The sequence below is a fragment of the Meleagris gallopavo genome, chromosome 11, assembly GCF_905368555.1.
Source record: "Meleagris gallopavo chromosome 11, MGAL_WU_HG_1.1, whole genome shotgun sequence".
Lineage (NCBI taxonomy): Eukaryota > Metazoa > Chordata > Aves > Galliformes > Phasianidae > Meleagris > Meleagris gallopavo.
Window position 1 is genome coordinate 15,682,186 of NC_139414.1, and position 16,043 is coordinate 15,698,228.

Genomic DNA, 16,043 nt, shown 5'->3' on the forward strand with positions numbered 1-16,043 from the left:
TCACAGAGTACAGTAGTCTCTTAGTAAATAGCCCTTGATTATGGATGGCTTTGTCTGTGTTGCAGTCAGAAGTGCAGCATCTTAGCCAACTTTAATCCAGAAGTTCCACTGTAGAGAACATGTCACAGCTGCTAAGAACTGAGCCAGGTCATACATCAGTCTAGACTGCTTCTGCTGAAAACAGGCATGAATTTACAAGGGGCAAAGAATGATGAAGGCTATGAACTCGCCTGGCATTGCCTCATCTGGGACATGCTTTACGATCACATAAAGTGGAATGTAATTTATCACTGCACCCTTTGAATAATAATCTAGCTTCAGTTTGTTTTTCACAGAGCACACTGCAAATTTTCAACTGAAATAGTTGCAAATTAGGAATTCCCATCATTGCTAGAAAAGGGAATACAGCTTGCAACAGCTGTGTAACATTTGATTGGGAATAAGAGCATCTTTAATACTATTTTGTGCCTCAGAACACTGTATTGTTCTGATAAAAAATGTAATGAATAAAGACCTACGTGGAACAATACAGTCTTTGATTATCCTAAAGAAGCCAGGGCACGATCATGAAAAAATATCCTGTGCAGCTCTTGCTACAAGATATAAAGGTTTTAATTGCATCTCATAAGTCTGACCAGTATATTCCACTCTGAAAAGGCAGCATTCTTATTAAGCCTTCCTCACTTTCACTTTCTGCAATAAGCCCTCATTTTGTCAAAGTTTAAGTTGGTGCACCCAAGTTAAAGGTGTTCAAGGCCAGATTGGATGGGGCCCTGGGCAGCTGGTCTAGTATTAAATGGAGAGGTTGGTGGCCCTGCCTGTGACAGAGGGGTTGGAAATTTGTGATCCTTGAGATCCCTTCCAATCCTGGCCATTCTGTGATTCTGTAAAGAAGTGATGCTCCAATGAATTTAATGAATTATATTTGTAGAATTTAATGAATAATATTTGTAGAGAGTCCTTGTATTGCTGTGGTAATAGGGCCAGATGGGATGAAGTGACTAGAATACATCACATACAGGTAGGCAGAACAAAGATGTACAGTTTTAGAAGCCTACAGGGAAATGGATTGCTGCTGAGTGAACAGTGGCTGTATAAATATAAAAGAAAAAGGCTTTGGCGTATATGCTTGTGGCATCTCCTTAACTTAAATAAAGCCTTAATTAAAATCTTTAAACACAACAAAGACTTCCAGCAAGAATGGGCAAAGGATCTGAAGCTCCCATCTGGGCTTTGAAGCTGATGTCCTTTGTGGTTTCATTATGTCTCTTAAACTCTGGAAGTTCCCCATCTGGTTCATGGATATGGTAAAACCTGTAGTCCTGTGAAAAGATCCTTTGTGGCACAGGATTCAACCTGTAACTTCTATCACATCCTCTGAAAAAAGGCAACATAGCCAGATTTACAGGCACTGCAGCAATAATGTGTTAGAAGAACTGAGCACAGCTAACATGCTAGTGGTAAGTAAGCAGTCTGTGACTCTGCTCTTCCACCATTCCAGGCTATTGAAAACTTTGCAATGACAGTGAAAACAACAGCACAGATGCTACAGACCTTTGGAACGGACTTAGCAGAGACTGAACTTCCCAATGATGTGCAATGTACAGAGGAGCTCCTATCTGCACACACTGACCACCATAGCAAGCTGAAGGTGAATGTGTCTTGTGACAACTCAATTTGTGCAATATATGGTTTTTAATTCAATGAGTTTTTCTGCCATCATTTGGGATTCTATCATCTGAAAACTACTGAATAGGAGAAGAAAATTGGATTCAGGAAATTGATTCAATGTAGCTATGGAAAAGGATTCCACAGGTTCAGGAATGATAGAACAGGGAAGTGTCGCTGCTGCTATATAGGAGGGTATAATGAGATCACAACTAGAACAGCATGAGCTCCTGATGATGTTTTCTTCAGAAAGGATGAACTCATATTGGAGCAGATATAGAGAACATCTGTAAGGATAATCCAGGAATAGATAGTGATCTATTTAGTTGATGACTGAACTATTACAGTATGGATTAAAAACATTAAAAACAGGCTAGTGCCTGTTTAGCCTTGCAGAGTAAGACTCAAAAGAAAATGTTATTGCTGTCAATAAGCACCTTAGGTTAAACGCAAAAGGAAATTTATTATTTTAGCACAAGTACAGAAATGACCATTAGTTTCAGTTGGGAATGAAGAACAGAGTCCTACCCACAAAAAACAGTAAGAGCCTGGAGCTTTTCTCCCGTAAAAGAAGGGTAGTAAACAACTTTTTTTATTTTGGGATGGCATTTAAGTGTTTTTTTTTAATGATCAATGAAATTGCCTTTAGTGGCAGTTCTGTCCCAGCCATGTGTTACTGTTGTGTTAAACAGCAGGACTTGCCAGCCATTCTGATTCTTTCTAATAATTCAGAACTAAGGAATTGCCATGACTTGTGAAAACCTTTTACAGCACTTTTGCTGGGTACCAAAGACTGGTCAGAAAGAATACTCAGAATTCTTCAGGCTGTCAGGAACTGCCTTGCCTCAATTACTTTTGGTCAAAAGATAATGGTTTCTCCCACATTTTGGAGCCTGGCTCTTAATGCCAATTTCCTCTTTGATTACGTTTTTATTGCAGCTTTCCTCACACTCTAAAGCTTCTTCTGCATCTCTAGAGCTGCTACATAAAGCATCCCATAGCTCTTTGGCTATGTCTTTGCTACTCTTTCCCCATAAAAGCTGGCAGAGCAGTGCAGGTAATACAAAGGTAAAGGGCACCCTTGTTAATCTTCCCTCAGTGGGAGAGCTGTGCAGCTTTGTGTAGCAGCAGGAAGGGTTCCTGAAGAAAACTTTTAATAAGTGTTTCTTAATAAGTGTGTTCTAATAAGTGTTTTGAGGGGCTTTGCCACTCAAAGCAATGTGGAGGAAGCAAATATGTTAATAGAAAATCTGTGTGAAGGATTCAGTTGTGAGAAAATGAATTTTTTGCTGACTTGCAGAATCAACAAATCTGGTCTTCACTGTCTTTTTCTCCTCTCATGGTCTCCTTTCAATTGGTAGCACATGGACATTTTCTATCCTGCCCTATTCTACTTGACATTAACTCCCATATGTAATCTCCAAAGATTTGGCGGTGTTCCTTTGTGTGGCCTCCTTCAATGCTGTGAACAGGAAAAGGCCAGGAATCCCTAGCTTATGAGAAAACAGTAATGGTTGTGTTTCATAAGAATCCATTTGTGACTTACATTTGGATTTCTGAAGAATTTATTCAAGTGAAGTGGCAACTCCTTAGCTGATGTTAATTTTAAGCCTTATTGTCCTTTTTGTTGCTCATTTTTTATGCTAAGAAGAAACCTCCTCCTGTGGTTGACTCTTTGGCAGCTGGCAGACTGTGGCTTATCATGTCATAATGTTGTTTAAAGAAATTAAGAAGTGTGATGTCATGGCTGGCTGAACAATTGACAGCACACATGTAATTTGTGTTAGAATATTTTATTCTGAAAGTTTCCTGGTCAGAAAGGCAATATGCTCAGAAATTATGCAATATTCTTTTTCTCAGAAATATATCTACTGTTCAAAATGAACAGGTTTAGTCTCTGCATTCATAGAAAGACATATCATTATTGGTAAGCACTGGTGTTTTTTTGTTCCTAGTGTTTACTACCTACTGAAGTATCCTCCTTTAGCATTACTGTGTTGTCCACCTAAGAAATGGGAGTATTCTTAAAATATGTACATACAATTTGTTTGGCTTGTTCTTTGTTCCTCAGGATGAGCTGAAACTAGCTGTGAAGCAGGGGGCCACATTACTGACATGCATTAGGGAGCCAGTCACCCGAAGTGCCAACAGCAAACTCAGTCCTGATGAACTGGAGAATGTGGCAACAGTGGAAAGGTTAGTGAAGATTGACTACCTTGCACAAGTTGCTAATTTATTCCTAAGAAATGCAAATGTCATTTACGTCCTTACTTAAATTATTTAAATATAGATACTATAAATTCCCACTGTTTAGTTACTCAGGATTTATTGGTTACATAAGTAAGTAAGACTTTGAGGAAGTTACTGGATTAAACTGGAAAAGTATGTTCAAACAAGTCCTGAATTTCGTGGTAATTTTTGGTTGGACCACTACCTACCCAATGGAAGGTTTGATGTGGGACTTATTTTCCCCATAACATCTTCCATGTTTCTGTGCCTAGTTAAAATTTGACATCTGAATCCATGTGATCTGAAAGAGTATGTGCTTGTTCATATTTGTGGAAACATGGAGGAGGATCAGATGTAGATGATACTCTGAAATATGCACCTTTGCAGATTTATAAAGAGAGTAATTACTGTTCCTTCCTACAATGCTGGTTATTACAAAGATTTTAGTCACTGCTTAGAGGTTTCTGCTGTTCCATGTAATGGAGTAGATAGAGAAATGTCATGCTAGTTTCAATGTGTCTGCATTCAGTGAGAACAAAGCTGCCAAATGTCAAACTGATATTTATTACTGGCTGCTTTGAAATCCTTTAATTGGTCTTCCTTTAATTAATGAAGGAATTTGTAAATTCGTCTTGAATTCAAAAAGTAGTTTTGATTAGAAAGAGATTTTTTGTTGATAGATTGAAAATAGAACTTGTTTCTGACCGCAGTGTGAAAGAGCTATTGGTATTTGCCCTGATTACTTGGTTCTAGCATTTACTGCATTTGCCTGGTCCCCTGCCTGCCTGAAGGGTGGCCAGATATTAAAAAACAGGATATTCAGAGAAAAATATTTTTTCATTTTTTCATTTTTTCCCTCTTCTCTTATTATTTAAACTGTTCTACTTTGAAATATACATAATAGATCATTGAGAGACTGTGAGAATGACTCACTAGTGTGCTGTTAGACACTCCACTTGATACTGATTTCTTTGTGAATAAATGTTTCGTTATTTACATGAAGTAAAACACTGTCAATGGGAGGCATTATGAGCTTCTAATTCATTGTGTTTAGGAGAGGTGGACAAGGAAAAATGATTCAGTTGTTGCCTAGTTCTGATGGGTGAAGAAAATAAGCAACTTGTAGAGTTTTGCTTTGAGCATTCCATAAATTAACAATTGAATTGTATTCAATCTATAGTAGCCTGGAGCTAATTATCTTTGAACATTTAGGTGGAAGCTGGGGAGAGACAGCTGTCTCTGGCTGCCAGCACATGGAGCAGGTCTGTATTCCTGTTGCAGGTCAGGAGGAGGGACTACAAGTGCCACAGTAGAGCCATATAGTTATCTGCCTTCATCACAGTCCTACTCTACTTCAGTTTTTTTTCCCTTTTTCTCAAGGTAAAATTGACATTGAACATTGTTCTGCATCTTCTATAGGTATAAGCTTACCACCATCTCCAAATTGTGCTTTTTGCCATCAATTGATGTAAGTTAAAAGAAATTAACCATAGAAAGTAACTGTCTTTCAATCTAATTTCTTAATAGGTTGTTGGCTCAGTTGGATGAAACAGAAAAGGCTTTTGATCAGTTTTGGACCAAGCATCACCTAAAACTAGAACAATGCTTGCAGCTTCGACACTTTGAACATGATTTTAGAGAAGTAAGTCATTGGCTGGTCGTATCTAGTATTTGGTAAATATGGTCAAACCTTGCCCATACTTAAAGTAAAATGGCATTCTAAAAAAGAGGTGGGGAGAGAAGCCATTCCTTATAAAATAAAATGCATACTCAAAAGTGAAATTCTTGGTAATAATCTAATCTTTTACAATATTTCAGAAAAGCACAGTGGAGAAAGTGCAGCCATTTAGGCCAAAATGTGAAACACAAACTTCATGATAAATCATTGTGTGTTTATATGCGATGTTACCAAGTATCATTTCTTCTGTGATGCTAAGCACACAACCCTATTAAATCAGTGGAAAACAAAAATGGAAAGCCCAACTGTGAATGCAAAGGATGGAATAATACAGTAAGACAGATTGCAGAATCATAGATCTTCAGAATTGTTTGGGCCTAAATAAATCTAAAAAATGGGGGCAGCTCTGTAGAGAATTACTTGCTTGGTTCCTCATTCTTCAGTTTTACCATTTTAAAAGGAATTGGAATACTAAACTTGACATGTGGACTCCTGTAAAAGATGGAAGTGAATGTTTAGAAGTCATAGATTTGTTGTAATTTTGAGAGTCTTGTGATGTGTATGCTTTGTTGTTTTTCTTTTTTTTTTTTTACTTTTGTTTGTTTTAGGTAAAATTAATATTGGATAATCTCATGGAAGCACAAGCAGGTTTTTCTGATGTTGGAGACAGTGTGACTCGAGTAGAACACCTCCTAAGGGAACAGAAACAACTGGAAGAAAAAGGACAGGTTTGTGTTCAATATAGTATTGTAGCATCCAGACATGATTATCTAGATGTTTTTCTGTCACTATCCTTATACCACACTTACACTCTTTTCATGGGTCACTATTTCTAATTGCAAAATTCAGATCCTAATTTCCAGAATCCAAGGTTGTTCAAATCCAGTAGTTCTGGTTTGCTACCTGGAAAACTAGAAATATCTGAGTTTAAAATCACAAAAAGTTAGGGCCATGTCTGGAATCTGAAAAGTTCATAAGACTTAACAGGTTCTCTTGGCAAGATGCCTTTTAAGACTATTTCATTCAAGTTCATAGCAATTTCAGGAACACTCTTACCTTCTGATATATACCTTTCTTTTCCAGACATTTGGACTTTGCAAATCCATCACCTATGATATGCATTACTTTTAGTATTATTAGAAAGGATAGAATGAATAAGCCAAATCAGAAAAAGATGCAAATGAACATATGCAAAAGCTGATTATGATATTTATAAGCATAGAATTAAAATTTAGGAATATTGTGATCTTTGCTCATCTCTTTTGTAGAAGTCTAAAGAAATTTAAGTTACAGTGACATACGTTTCCCTTCCGTTCTCCACATCACATAACTTTTTGCCCTGTTAGCCACCTCTAATTTCATCATATAGTGACTAAACTTAAGAATTTTACTTGGAAGGATCTGAAGAATTTTCCAAAATGCATATTCAAATCAAAGATAAACAAAAGCATTACATATCTGTCAATCAGTGAGTGGAAAAAAATAGTTTTTTGGATTATTGGAAATTTAGTGGAGAAAAAGACCACCATGCATATATGTATCAGTGACCTCAGTATGTGAGAAGGAAGACAGAACACTTTCCAGTTTAGGCATGAAACTACTGCAGTTAGTAGTGAGGATCTGTCTGAAACGTACCTATTAAAGCACTAAGTGTTTTCCTCTTTGACATTCATGGTAATAACAAACAGCATTTGTACTCAGAAGCAAATAACCAACAATAGCTGATGTAGTTTGAATTTTTTCTATGAAATGGAAGAAGTCCATCTGTATTTAAAAGTATTCAGCAAAGAGCTGATAACTAATAGCTGAGGAGAGAAAATATTTCAGTACCACAAATTGTTTAAACTCATTCTGATTGACTTTGCCCTGGAAAAGGCTAGGAAACTTCACATTTATGAGCTGTGGTTTAAAAAGTTGTCACACATGCCTGTTATGTTCTGCTCCTCAGAGAATTTATAATCCAAAGCTCTTCAGATACGAGCTCAGCCCACACAGCCTGACATAATGTGATTCACTGTAGGACTTTGCTCTGGTTCATCCTCTATACTGTGCTGCTTTACTAACTCTCAACTTGGATTAAGCATGCGATAGAATATTTTTGTGTAGATGTATGCTCTGTATGATTTTAAGGCTGCTTAGGTACTCATCTCTGAATGTAGTCTGAGGAGGCAGAATGAATAGTAGAAGGAAATAACGCTAACGATTAAATTGGTCTTCAATCCAAATTTAAAAACACATCAGCTAGTTGAATATCTCAAACTGTTAGCTCCAGGCTACAGCATGGTTTACAGAGGTGCATCGCTCTTACCTACACATCTCCTTTCAAGATGTAACTTTGAATTGATTCTCATTAATTTAACAGGAACCTTTGGAGAAAGCCCAGACTCTAGCTCTCCATGGAGAACAGCTCATCCAAAACAACCATTATGCAGTTGACTCCATTAGACCAAAGTGTGTTGAACTCAGGCGTATTTGTGATGACTTTACTAATGAGACCAAGAAAAAGTATGATATTTTGGGGAAGTCTCTTGAGCTGCATAAGCAATTAGATAAGGTGAGTGAGTCTTTTTGGAGTACAGCCCTACTGAAGGCTCTACTGAAAATAAATCTTTTTATAAGCATAGGCAACTTAGATGAAGAGGACAAAGATTTACTCTTTTTTTTTCTCCATTTCATTCAGAAATCATTGCTATAAAAACCATAGCAAACGCTTCCTGAATTATTGTTTTAAGATCATGAAAGTATGAAACTAAAATAGAATTGAGAAAGAGCTAAATTTGAAATGAGAAATAAACACATTCTGATGCTGAAAAATAAACAGCTTACTGCCTGTTCTTTTGTTTTTCAGTTTATGGAATCCATCTGGAATAGAAAGCTAAATGCTCTGAGAATGTCTGCATGCTAATTCCTTAAAGGAATTACCAGAAATTATTCTGAAAACCTGCTTTTTTTAACTGAATTTAATGGGCCAAAGAAGTTTTAGAGAATTTTCATATAGTTTAAATATTTATTTTTGGGTTTGGATAACTGTGTAATTAAACACTGAAATGAGGTTGTACAGCAGAAAGATTTGATTTGCAGCAACTACAGTAGCATTCTTATTGCTCAGAATATTATTATTTTGTGTTACTGAACCATCTATCCCATGAGAGGTGAATTTAATTTGCTAGTGTTCTATGTCTCTTAGGTGGGATGTGTTGTTGACAGGACCTGCTGCATGTGAGGAAGTAACATTAATTCCCTTTAGTGACACATTAGTGCAAATCTGTATTTCATGGGGTGACAGAAATGGCACTTCTCAACATGGACTTTCAGTGACAATGGAGTCCTTATTGTCCCATTTTTCTTTAAAGGCAAGCCAATGGTGTGAAGCTGGAATCTACCTCTTAGCTTCCCAAGCTGTGGACAAGTGCCAGTCACAAGAGGGAGCTGAAACTGCACTCGTTGAAATAGAGAAGTTCTTGGCAACAGCAAAGGAGCATCAACTCTCTAACCCAAAGGAGTTCTACAATCAGTTTGACACGATTCTCACACCTGAAATAAAGGTAAAACACCTCAAACGTGTATTGTCTTGCACATGAGAGACTATTGGGCTGTATATGAGTCTGCACAAAATGCCTCTTTCCCCACAGTGAAAGAGCGAAGAGGTGAGCACTTGGGGCAAGAGGTTTTACTCGTATGAGCAGTTCTAGAACATACTTCTTCAGGGTAGTGCCAAAAAATTGCATGACTCACGATGCCCTACTTGGTGAAACAGATCTATGCAAAGTACATGGGCTGGGTTGCATTATCTTTAGCTCTAATACACCTAGTCTGACTAACCCAAGTCCCCTCTTACTTTGCTTAGTCCAGCACTTACAATCATCTGCTGTTTGCCTTTTCTTTGCCTAGGCCAATGCCCAAAGGATTTTACAAAAACTAGAAGATGTACAAGAAATGTTTGACAAGAGGCAAGTGAGTCTGAAGAAGCTAGCAGCTAAACAGACCCGTCCAGTACAACCTGTTGCCCCACATCCTGAATCTTCCCCGAAACGAGCATCACCAAAAACTACCAGACCAGCAGGCGTAGGTGAGCCATTAATATCTGCATTCAGATACTCAGCAGTGTTAGGGCTCTTTTTATGCATAGTTATGCTTAATTTTTTTCATCAGAATGAAAACTTGCACTTGATGTTCAGTGTCAGCTTTGTAGGCCCAGAATTTAAAAATGAATGTGAAGTAATTTATCACTGCAAGCACACAAACAAGGATGATTTAAAAAAATAAAATAAAAAAATCAGGCTCTTCTTCTTAGGTCTCATCTGCAGAACACTTTTCTGTACACTTTCGTATTGTCATATATTGCTAATCCTTCACTGAAAATGCAAACCAGGTAACTGACTCCAAGAATGTGAAGTAAGCATGAAGATGTCTTTTACAATGAACATACAGTAACATTGTTTTCTCCTCTGCATAACCATTTATTCACTTTCTAATATAGTCCTTTAGTAATTATAAGTTGAACATTGCTTCTTCTTGGAACTTACAGAAAGTTTCATGTTTTGAGGTTAGCATGTGCCTTTCACCAAGGGCTTTTTAACAGGGAATCTTCTGCTAGAGTACTGATTGATTAGAATAACTTCACAGAGTCTCTGACTTTTTAAGCCCCATGATAAAGTAACCATTTTGACAGTTTAAGTGCCATGAGTAGTGTACATATAGTGTTTAATGGCATCCTTTGGGTCTTATCCAGTGGTCCATTACAAAGCATCATTCTTTGAATTTGCTCCTTCCTTCAGAATGCCAAAGCACTTTGCAAATACTGTGCGGTTGCTAAGTATTTTCACCTCTCTTTTGCAGAAAGAAAACTGAAGCTTAAATAAAGCAACTGATTCACCAAGGGGCTTCACAGCCTCAGTCTGAGATGTGGCTGAGAATAGAAATGAGGACACTGAGTCCTACTCCAAGCCTTGAAAATGAGGCTGTGATATTCTGTTCTTCTTGAAGCTACCCTCTGTTGGGATTTCCTCTGTGCCCCTTCTTCACATTCGTGGGAGCAACAGAGTCAGCATTTCTATACGGGTAGAATTTATAGAGAATCATCATGAGAGGCTAAGAGCAACTTCTTGAGTCAGTTTTTGTAACTCATTATTATTTGTTACCTGGAACGTGCCTGAACATCTCTAAAAATTTGCAAAATAGAATATGCTAACAGGAAACAATCATATTCCTAGGCTCAGTAAATAGAAAGGCAGGCAAAGACAATAAAATGTAGTCAACAAAAATAGAAACCATGAAAGAGAGGCTTTTGTCCCTATGCAGCAGATATAACAATGCCACAGCAGAACTGCAATAGTTGTCTGTGAAAGGAAAGAAGTTGTATTCATTCCAGAATATATTTAGTTTAGTTTAGTTTTGTTTTTACTTGCTGACTCTTTATTTCCCTAACAAGGACTGGTAGGGAAAATTCAATCCAGTTCAGTGTGCTGATGGAAAAAAATCTTAAAAGATATGAATGCTTAAGCATGAAATACTCTGATAATATAACTGGCACATTTCATTTTACCTGTGCATATGTGTAGGTGACACAGGGAGAGCTGACATGAGAAAAAGGTCAGACTTCTGTCAGGGAGATGACTGTGACAGTTTCTTATAACGATGGCTTTCTGTTCTCTGGTGACTATTGGTAGAGTCTTATCTTAATGAAGATCTACAGAAAGGCAGCTGAGACCTGCACTCTAAACTCTCCCTCAACCCAGGCTGCTCCCAACTTTTCTATGGGTCTGGAAATTCTGAGTCAAAACTTTAAATTCTTCTCGTTTTGATTTTGCAAATGAACTTGTGAATTTTACAGCGACAGACCTGTTCAGCACTGGAAAACTGGTATCAGAATGAAGGTGCTCAACAACTTTAAAAAGTCTGTACCAGTTCGACTTGGTGCTAGTTTTATCTATGAAAATATGCTTAAATATTATTCATAGATCAACCTAGAAAAGATAGAAAATTCTTCTGACACTTTTATAAGAAATGCCTTGAATTTTTTTTAGTAGTATGTATGACGTGTAACTTCAAGAAAATGTCCGTGTGTTACCAATGGAAGCCTGCATGAATACTGCTAATGGCTAAACTTGTCCCTTTCTGTGTTGGAAGGAAAGATGCGGCGCTTCAGAGAAATGCCTTTGCTCAAGTTTACTTCTGACAGCATCATTTTGGCTACCTGTTTGTGGACTGTGTTTCTGTACAAAGTTCCTTAGGGGAGTGAATTGGAATAGATTCACAAAGTCACGCCATCTAGACTTGTGTTGCCAGTAGGCTGTCAGGCATAGTGGGATCTGCCACAAAGCCTCAAAGATAGTATCACAGAATCATAGAATGGTTTGGGTTGGAAGGGACCCTTAAGTTCCACTATAATATAAATTATTAGGGTTGGCTGTAGTTAGCATTTCTCTCTTTTCATTCATTTTTAATTCTTCCAATTTTCAATTCTTTGGAATGAAATTTTCCTAAAGGCTCTCTTATTCAGCCTGACATTTTCTTGGAAAAATGCAATAGAAATGGTTCAACTATCTCAGTGAAGAAAGCTAAAACCTCCTTTATTTTAGTTACCTTTTTGGCCAAAGCCGAAACACTGCAGTGTCAGTTGATTTTGTTCCTTCTTTTGGATTTGGCAGTTTTATGCACTTGGAAAAAAAAAACAAACTTCTCAGCTCATTATGGATGAACTTGCTACAGTTCAGCTCATTTCCTTTGTTGTCAGCCAAAATGTAAGGCACTCAAAGATAAAATATGTTTCTTCTCCTTCTGCAGTGCTTGTTTCCTTAGAACACCATCTTGTTGCAACTTAAGCTCTATGCAGGGCTGTCACTGTCTCCCTTTCTCTCTTTGTGTAACACAGCAGTGAGTTTCTGACTGCTTTCCATCTGTACTTACAGTCATATACCTAGTGGGAGCAAAGCAGAGAAACGAAAACTGTTACTGTAGGTTTTTTCATTTCATACTGTAGGACTTTTTTCATTTGTGACTATTTTCTGCTGCTTTTACTCTCTCTGTCATGAGAGGGAGAGAAACTGGTGCAGCAAATGTAAAGGTTCCAACCCTGTTAAAAACTCATGTGGGTGTTAGCCTAGTAAAAACAAAACCACCAAATTTTACTAATGCCACTACATGAAAAGGTCTACATTGAAGGGACAGTGAAAGACTGAAATCAGAATTGCTGGGCAGGGTATCTGCTCTTGAACATATTAAACAGCATATAATCTTTAATAATCTGAAAGTTGCATTCTAAAAATGGCAAGTTGGTCTTCCAGATTAGTTTTATCTCCTTTGATCTTTAGCTATAGCACTCAGATCTTAGTGTAGTTGATAACAGCCTGTTATTTCTGAGAAGTGCTGTGAAAAAAACTTAGTGGTATTTGTGAAGCGTATGAACTGTAAAAAGGACTTTCTAAAAAATATGCATATATATTTTTAGAGCAGAGACTGATCTATTGCATGGACAGTAAGGCTCTGGGCCCCCACTGAGAAATACAGATAAACTGGAATACTGAGGCTCATTAATTCAGTGTTCTATACACTGAATGAGGCAAGGATCCTTAGGGAGGGAGAGAGAAAATAATACATGTGCAAAATACTCATCAGTGGTTGGAACAAGATGCCTTAGCAGAAAAAGGGCAAAATTAGGGTTGCATGTGTTGCTTTACTTCTGGCATCTTTTCTAAATGCTATAAAATATTCACCTAGGGATTTCTTGTGTGCGGCATAAAATGTTAAGTACAGGAGCAGAGAAGTCAAAATTTCTGTTAGCTCATTAAGCAAAGAATATCATTTGCAGCAGCACATCACACATGCAAAATCCATGACTCACCCTTACAGGCATATTAGAAGGCCAAATTGGAACATGAAATTCATATGGAGGGAACACAGCTGGAGGCTTTTTAGTCTTTTAAATAATAAAAACTAAACTGGTTCCACCCCATTTAAATGTGTGTGACTGCTCATTGGATCTCTTCCAGCATTCTTCACAGTCACTAATGCGTAACACCCACTAACTAATAACATCTGGATAGAGGATTAAAGGAGAATATCTTTCAAGAGTCTGGGGATGGGTACAGGGGAAGTGAAGCAGCAGAGAGATTAGCTGACTCAGAAAAGATGATGAATGTGACTTTTGTTAATGGTTCTTGGGAAACTATTCTACTACTTAAGATATCTCTATAAAAGAAGAGAAAAGATGCTTTCCATTTTGTTGCTGTAAGACTGCTATCACATTGGGCCAAGTCTGAGGAAACTGAGCAGCCTGTCTCCTTACAGAATAACATTCCGCTTGCAGGGAGCCTCACTCTTTGCTTCCTAGATGGGCAGATTTTCAAGAGGCTCAACAGCAATGTTGCTAGAGCAGAGAAGCAGAGATTATATTGCCTAAGAATGGAAAATAGTTTCTGTATCAACCCATTTGATGATGAATCTTAGATGCTCTGGCATTTCTTTAGTTGCCTTAGCATGCTGTTTTGTCATCACCAGCATAGAAAACCACCAGTAAATCATTTCTATGGAACAGCACATGCTGCAAGCCCCTATGGACAGTTTTGGCAGACTACTCATTTCCATGACTGTTCTAACTGAAAGATTTTGATTCTGCTGTGGGTGACCAGTGAGAATGCACAAACTCTTCCACTGAAGAAAAAGATGGGGAAGCATGTGACTGGGAAATTCACACAACCTGAATTTAAAGCATAGTACTTACATACTTTGAACATGAACATTCAGAAGCGTTGTCTACACATCATAAGCCTTGACTGCATGATTTGTCTCTTGCTACTTGATGAGTTGCGTTTGTTCTAACAGGAACAGCGACTCCGTATTTATCATGTAACTTGTTCATAAAAAACAAGCAGTATCAAAGGCCCCACAGGAGAAGCAAAGCGGTCCACCGGAACGAAAGCAGTACACCTAAACCCTGTATTATTGTAAATAGCCTTGCAACAAAAATTTAACTTTATGTACAATGCTCCTTAACAATATTTTCTTTTAAGCAGCAAACAATTTAAAATATTACCCAGTTCAAAATTAGAATTTTTAACCTAATATCCACGGGAGTACAATAAAGCAATAAAATGAAAACAACTTGCCAACATGCAGACCTTAGATTGTGCACTTGTTCCTGTGCCTCAGTTCTTCCTGTAGGTCGCTGTGCTTTTTTATGTTTCTTTGACTTTGAAACAGCCAACTGTACTGAATCTTAGAACAGAATTTCCCTTATTAAACATTTCTAGTTTTGCAGCAATTAGTGCAATAGTAATTGGCTGCTACTTGGGCTGTTTCTTTCTAAATTATTCCAAAAACTACTTAAATATAATGAAGCACTTTCTGGATGTAGACCAAACAACAATGTAAAAATACTCTGATGTAAAACCAAAACCAGATTGCTTCCTGTTTTCATTTCTGGGTCAAATTAAAAGAGGGTACTTTTTTGCTGTAGCAACCTGAATCAAATTGCCTCCCCTAAAATACAAATGGCTACATTTGATTTTTTCTGCATTCTTCCTTCTGAAATGTATCATACTGATGAAGCCATGACTAAGCTAGAAAATTGTACTGACAAATTTGCTGGATCAAGGAGCATCTTTTTAATAGCAATCTACAATTTCTCCCAGAGAACGAGAGAAAGTAATTATAGCCCAGTTTCATGAACAAAATATTACTAGATGCATTTGAAAACACCAGCTTTTAATTCTGGAAAAGTTCTTATTGAGTTAGAAAGATTTCTGAGAATAAAACCAAAGAGACTTCATCTCAGAATTGCAGTGTTTTTGTTCTTTGCTGCCTGACCCAGTTACTTTCATCATTTCACCAGTATATGTATTTGTTTTTACCTTATGTGCATGCTTGCCTGTTTCAGTTCAGCTACTAAGAGGAGGGAGCCCCATTTGCCTTGTACTTATCTCACACACATTGTGTACTTATTATCAATTTAGTACAACTAAAGATACAAACTGTAACCGAGAAATTATTTTCTATTCCAGTTGAATATACAATTCTCCATCTCCTAGTTCATTCTAACACTTTTCCTGGGATAGCAGTCTCAGGATGAGAGGTTATTTTGTTACGGATGTTTTCTAGTAGCATTGAACAACTTGCCGTGAGCAAATTTTCAGAGCCTGCAAGGCCAAACAAACCTGACACTACAGAACATAGCCTGAAATCATTTCCTCAGATTCACAGTCAGTGTATACGTGATCAGAGTGACTTGCTGAATACTTGCATATTTACTCTTTTCAGGATCACTCATGTTATGAAACTGTATGAGAAACAGTCCCTTATAATTTGACTTTATCAAACTATTACCAAAACAAAAATGTGCTTTCTTTGCAAAATCTAGCAAGTAGCAAACCATGAGCTTAAAAACTATCAGAGTGAAAATTATCCAACCACTGATGCAGTTGGCTAAAATTTGTTTGTGGTACTTTAAGGATGGTTGCCCAGGAGGAAG

General features: G+C 37.4%; 1 protein-coding gene across 4 annotated transcripts in view; it reads left to right on the forward strand.

Moving 5' to 3' along the window:
- Positions 1–16,043, forward strand: part of MCF2L2 (MCF.2 cell line derived transforming sequence-like 2) — a 147,580-nt gene that overhangs the window by 57,664 nt on the left and 73,873 nt on the right. For all 4 annotated transcript variants that reach the window (XM_085232533.1, XM_085232534.1, XM_085232535.1 and 1 more), the window contains exons 7-13: positions 1,502–1,651; positions 3,740–3,864; positions 5,425–5,539; positions 6,184–6,303; positions 7,938–8,129; positions 8,929–9,120; positions 9,467–9,644. In XM_085232533.1, the coding sequence (XP_085088659.1) occupies positions 1,502–1,651; positions 3,740–3,864; positions 5,425–5,539; positions 6,184–6,303; positions 7,938–8,129; positions 8,929–9,120; positions 9,467–9,644 (1,072 nt within the window). The remainder of the gene's footprint in view (positions 1–1,501; positions 1,652–3,739; positions 3,865–5,424; positions 5,540–6,183; positions 6,304–7,937; positions 8,130–8,928; positions 9,121–9,466; positions 9,645–16,043) is intronic.